This window comes from Propithecus coquereli, unplaced genomic scaffold (assembly GCF_000956105.1).
Source record: "Propithecus coquereli isolate 6110/MARCELLA unplaced genomic scaffold, Pcoq_1.0 Scaffold14, whole genome shotgun sequence".
Classification (NCBI taxonomy): Eukaryota; Metazoa; Chordata; class Mammalia; order Primates; family Indriidae; genus Propithecus; species Propithecus coquereli.
Genome location: NW_012138302.1, coordinates 6,964,544 through 6,970,158, shown reverse-complemented (window position 1 = coordinate 6,970,158; position 5,615 = coordinate 6,964,544). Strand labels below are relative to the sequence as shown.

Genomic DNA, 5,615 nt, shown 5'->3' with positions numbered 1-5,615 from the left:
AATTAGCCGGGCATGGTGGCACATGCCTGTAGTCCCAGCTACTCGGGGGTATATTGGGTATATTGGGGAAAAGGTAAATTAAAATAGATTGATTTCTAGAAGAGAGAAAACTTACAGAGTTGGTAATTGGACTGACTGATGAAAAATGAGCTACATCAAGGTTGAAAAGATTCAAGAGTAATTCATTCATATGGGATTAATTAAGAAATTTCCCTGAATGAACAAGCTGTGCATAGGAGTTCAGGTGAAGAAGTTGAGAAAGAAGGACATTAGAGATGGAAGAATGGAAGTAATTCCTGGATATTGTCCTGGAGTATTTATATTTAAAAGGAAATGTTTTCTAAGGATTTGGGAAAAGTTCACAAGCAGCATTCTCAATTTAAAATATATATATTTTAAAATTAGGAAAATCATTATGAAAATAATATATGCATATAATAGAAAATTATAAAATACAGAAATATAACAAAAAAAGACTACTTTGATTTGGACTACCCTGAGACAACTAGGAAATGTTTTCTTTTTATAAAGACAAGGTCACAGAATATAGATAATTTTTATCTTATTCTTGTCTCTTAATATAACATAAGCCATTCCTAATATTAATAAAAGGATTTTTGAACAGGATTTTTAATGCTATATGATCTGCCATGAGAGCGACCCACAATTTTGACATGATAAATTAAAATATTCACCTTGCTAATTTCAAGGGAGAATCTGAAACATTTGAGTCCCTGTCCTCAGAAAACTTAAAAAAATCTAATAGAGGAGGATTTAGCTGCACTGGGGACAGTATACTTAGTATAAATGAGTATTTAGTAAGTGATAAATGAGTGGTTCAGAACATTGTGGAAATAAGGTAAGTTATGAAGGAGAGAAAGATTCTCAGCTGGGTTGTGAAGGGTGGATTGAATTTGGCTGAGCACAGTAGAAAGGCATTAAAGATTGAGGACACAATTTATACAAGAGCAGAAAATGCCAAACATGTTTCAGAAAAAAGAAGTAGATTAGAGTAGTTGGACAAGGGGTTTATGTAGGGAGGAATCCAAGTTGGAAGAGTACTTTGGGGCCAAATATGGAGTCCTGCGAATGCTAACCAAGTTTACACTGTGCCCTAGAAGTCATTAGTTACTGTACGTATTTTGGTCCATGACAGAGTTTTGCTGATCTGCTTTGAACTGAGTGAGAAAGATAAAGGCAATGTAATGGATTTTTCATAATTCAAGATTTTACTCACAAAAGGATTATTCTCTATTCTGAAATAAAACCCTTCCTGTATTTTAAATGTTAAAAATGTTCTTTTATGAAACAATCATTACAGGAGTTTGTTTTTCTTTCCTTTGGTTCTCTCTTTATTGGTCAATAACATTGGTAGATCATTACACATTTTTGAGTTGGGAAATACAAGCATGAAGAGAGCATAGAAAAATAAATCTTGTGGAATTTTGCAAATTCTACTTTAGGTATTAGATAAAGATTTAAACTGGAGAGTGGACTTTGGGAATGAAGGGAGGAGATGGGTGGATGCAAGACAAAGAAGAATAAGGAAGAATTGTGGTGTTAATGGGTAAGAAGAGGAGGCCATCACTGGTGTTTGGGAGATAATGAAGTTAAATGCACTAAACCAGGACAGAGTAAATCCTAGGCTATCCCTAGGATCCACTTTAGCGTAAGAATTTAAAGACTGCTTCAGAGTCTGATTCTTTAGATGAGATGCTAGGCTTGTCTAAGCTTCAGTTTCTTAATATGTAAAATTTAACTAAATACTTTTTAGCTAAGAAAAGGTTATTTGACGTTTAAATGAGATTAATGCACGTATAGCACTTAACACACGACCTGACTCGGAAGTGCTCAGTAAATACTGACTACAATATGCTTTGTTTTCTTTAGAGATGTTGCTAGTTTCTTTTAAAAATAGTCTTTTACCTTGGTCGTCATTGGGAGATTGGGAGAGAAAAAAGGGCTCAGATATAGATTTGGAAGTAATCTTTATGGAATCTCAAGAAACAGGATTTGGTCTCTGTTGACGAATGTTGGAAAAGTGAAGGACAGTGTAGACCGGATGAATCTGCTAGAGAGGAGGTTACTGGTAGAGTTGAGAATGTAGTTACCCCAGTGTAGTATGGATAGAAGTCAGACTGCAAGGGGTGCAGGCATACTGGGTTTGTGCAGTAATGGAGGCAGTGTCCGTACTTGCAAAACCTTGCCAGTGAGGCCCTGTACATTTTGTTTATTTTTCTAGCCAAATGCCTTTTATAATGTGTGTGTATGTTTAGGGATGTACTACCTAATTGGTTAATTAGTTAATAAATGCTTTGATGAAAACTACTCCGAAGAGCTCTGTTATAAATTAAATAATTATTTGAATAAATGTACTGAGTGAAATAGTACCATAGGCAATAGACTGCTTAACTTGAATAACAGATTTTTAAAAATCAGGCTATTAGATCACTTAAAAAAATTTCTTTTCTTGTATGATTAAGGGATCAAAGATTGAAGGAAAATGACCAAATATTGGCCATTAATCATATACCACTGGATCAGAACATTTCCCATCAGCAAGCAATTGCATTATTACAACAAACCACTGGATCTTTACGTCTGGTTGTGGCCAGGGAACCAGTCCACACAAAAAGCAGCACTTCTACCAGCCTAACTGATACAACTCTTCCTGAAACAGTGAGTTGCAAATGGAAAAATACTTAATTTTGAATTATACCATTGATTGTGAAGAGTATAAAGACATTCAGAAGGTGTCATTTTACTGATCATAGTTCCAGAAAGATGATTATATCTCCAAATGCAGCATTAGCAATATTGAAACAAGACGTTTCTGGAGTTTTTTTTTTTTTTTTTGGTCTTTTCAATGTCCTGTGGGTCTCCTTATTTAAGATTATTATTTAATATAGAGGCCAAGTTGAAGTATTAGGTGTAATTTATTTGGTAATGAAAAGAGTCTTGTGTTCCTTGGTGATGTAGCCAGTTAATTAATTGAGAGTTTTTATTAGAGACTATTGAATGTTTTCAGTAAGATTTGGTTATTCAAAAACATTTTTGTAAATTATAATGGAGGTTTATGACTAGATTATTGATACTATAAAATTATAGCAGTTTTCTTTCCATGTAAGGATATATACTGAACAATTTATAAGAATAAAAGTATATGTCTCTTTTGGGACTCCTTATACTTTTTGTTGTGTAACATTTTACAGATTTTGGCCTGCATCTTCAGAATGCAAGCTAATACATCTTATTTTCTTATAACACTAAGTGCTGGCTGATTAATTTTTATTCATTGGGACAAAAGAAAAAATAGACTGGGTACAGTACAAGGTCACAACACAAATTAATGTATAGGCATTTCCCCTGTTGTAATCAGCAATATTTATACAGTACAATTTACATAATAAATACAGTGAACAAAGTGGGACATTGTTTTAGCATATAAAGAACAGGGGCTTTAGAGCCAGGTTTCAGTGGATTTGAGTCCATTTCTACTACTTCCTAGCTGTGCCACATCGGCAGCTTCCCTTACTTCTGCACCTTGGTATCTTTATCTGTTACTTGGAACTTATAATGGTATCTAGTTCTCAGAGGGATTGTGAGATGTGAACAAGAAGGCACATGAAGGCTAAGCACAGTGCCCGGTAAATGCTCTGTGAATATTAGCTGCTATCATTAATTCAGGCATATTAAATTAGTAAACATCATTGCTTCCCAGATACTAGATACTGTTCCAGACCTGAGTTAATTAAATAATGCCAATATTCTTGTTTATTTTAACAATGCATAGTAACTTTCCAATGGAGTATACTAGACAAACTAAGTAATGAGTATACCCTAATGATCTTGAGAGGGAGGATTTTGTTCTACAGCTGGATTATGTGAATATAATGCACGTTTCTAGTAGAAGCCTGCCAGTTAGCGGGAAAGCACTTACGTCTTTTAGTCTGATTTATATAATCCTGTTGCTGTATCTTCAGTTGGGCCTGCCTTTCCTCTCCCTCATGAGAGTCTCCTAAATTAGTCTCTTCACCTCATGTCCTTCTCACCATTTCATTCTTCACATGTCTGCCAGATTAATTTTCCCAACCGACTGCTTTGTTCCTGCCATTCCCTCTTCTAAAACCTTCAGTGATTCCCACTTGCTTATCCAGTGGAACCCAATCTTCTGGCTGTATCTTTCACTCACTCTGTTATCTGGCCTAGTTTTGGTCTTGTATTTCCCTTTTGCTTGGATGTCTTCCTTCTTGGTAGTGCAACTTAAATACCCTTTTTCCTTGAAGTTTTCCATATTTCTTCATTGGATTTGACTTCTTGCACTTTCCCTCTCCCCTAAAATCTTTATAACATTTTGTGAATTCAAGCAAACACATATTTATTGGTTCCTACTATGGGCAGGGCACTGTGCTAGATATTAGGCATAGACTGGGAAATGAGAAGTGTTTCTCGTCCTCTTTGAACTGCAGTGTCTTATGATCCAGTATTTGACCTTGTGTTTTAATTTGTGTTTTAGTTTCTCTCTCTACTGGATTGTAAAATCATTAAGGGCAGTGACCATATGATTATCTCTCTATATATATCTTAGTATCCATAAGATTGCCTTGATTAACTGTATGAATGCCATTTGTTACAAATCTGTTACTTTAGTAATTACTGTGTTGGAAAGCTCAGAATCTGTGTTTTACTGACACTGTGGCTCTTACTTGCAATTAATTTGTAGGTTTGTTGGGGCCATATTGAAGATGTTGAGCTCGTTAATGATGGTTCTGGATTAGGTTTTGGAATAGTTGGAGGAAAATCAAGTGGCGTGGTTGTGAGGACTATAGTTCCTGGAGGATTAGCAGATCGCGTAAGTTGACCTTCGTTGTTATCATTTTAGTTTTATGAAATTTAAATTGTATGGCTTAAAATGTAATTTTATAACATGAGTTACTGGGATATTTGACTCAATAGCTTAAAAATGGTTTATTCCATAAGTGTTAATATATATTCTGCTTCATTTTAAACCGTTCCTATGTCAACATTTTTGGGGTTTTTTTTGCCTTTAATTGATAGACTTCTTGAGTCCATCAGAGGACAGTATTTTTTTATTGAAAAGCATTGTTATGAGTATTGCGTTTTGAACATCTGTATTACTCTCCTCCAGTGTGTCTTTCAATGGCCTAAATGTTAAAATCAGAAGGTACAATGACTATAAACATTTGTCCCAATACGGTACATGGTAAGTTTCACTTGAATTAAAGTTTATGGTGTTATAAATTAAATGACTACCTTTTATTACTTAGCAGCATTAAACTGAAAGTGGCCCACTTAAAAACTTAGCAACAGTTTCTGCTTAGTATTACTTTGAAGAAATATTAGTACTACATTTAGTTTTTAGAAATTAGTTTAGAAATTTGATTATGAAGCCACTTACTAATAAGCCCAAATTATGTAGAATGTCCATGATAGATCAGAAATAACTTTATTCTTATAATCAGAATAATATGCAAAATTTCACTGATTATTGTCCAGTTACATGTAAATTTATCCCATCTAATAATAGACATCATAAGTAAAAAATGAACTTGTTGGGCAAATACAGCTTTGAGGCAAGTTCCGCAGCTCCTCAT

At 34.4% G+C, this 5,615-nt stretch overlaps 1 protein-coding gene across 1 annotated transcript in view; it reads left to right on the top strand.

Moving 5' to 3' along the window:
- The window catches only part of INADL (InaD-like (Drosophila)), a 339,614-nt gene that overhangs the window by 8,630 nt on the left and 325,369 nt on the right, over positions 1-5,615 (top strand). The window contains exons 4-5 of the mRNA XM_012639332.1: positions 2,484-2,679; positions 4,724-4,852. Coding sequence (XP_012494786.1) covers positions 2,484-2,679; positions 4,724-4,852 — 325 coding nt within the window. The remainder of the gene's footprint in view (positions 1-2,483; positions 2,680-4,723; positions 4,853-5,615) is intronic.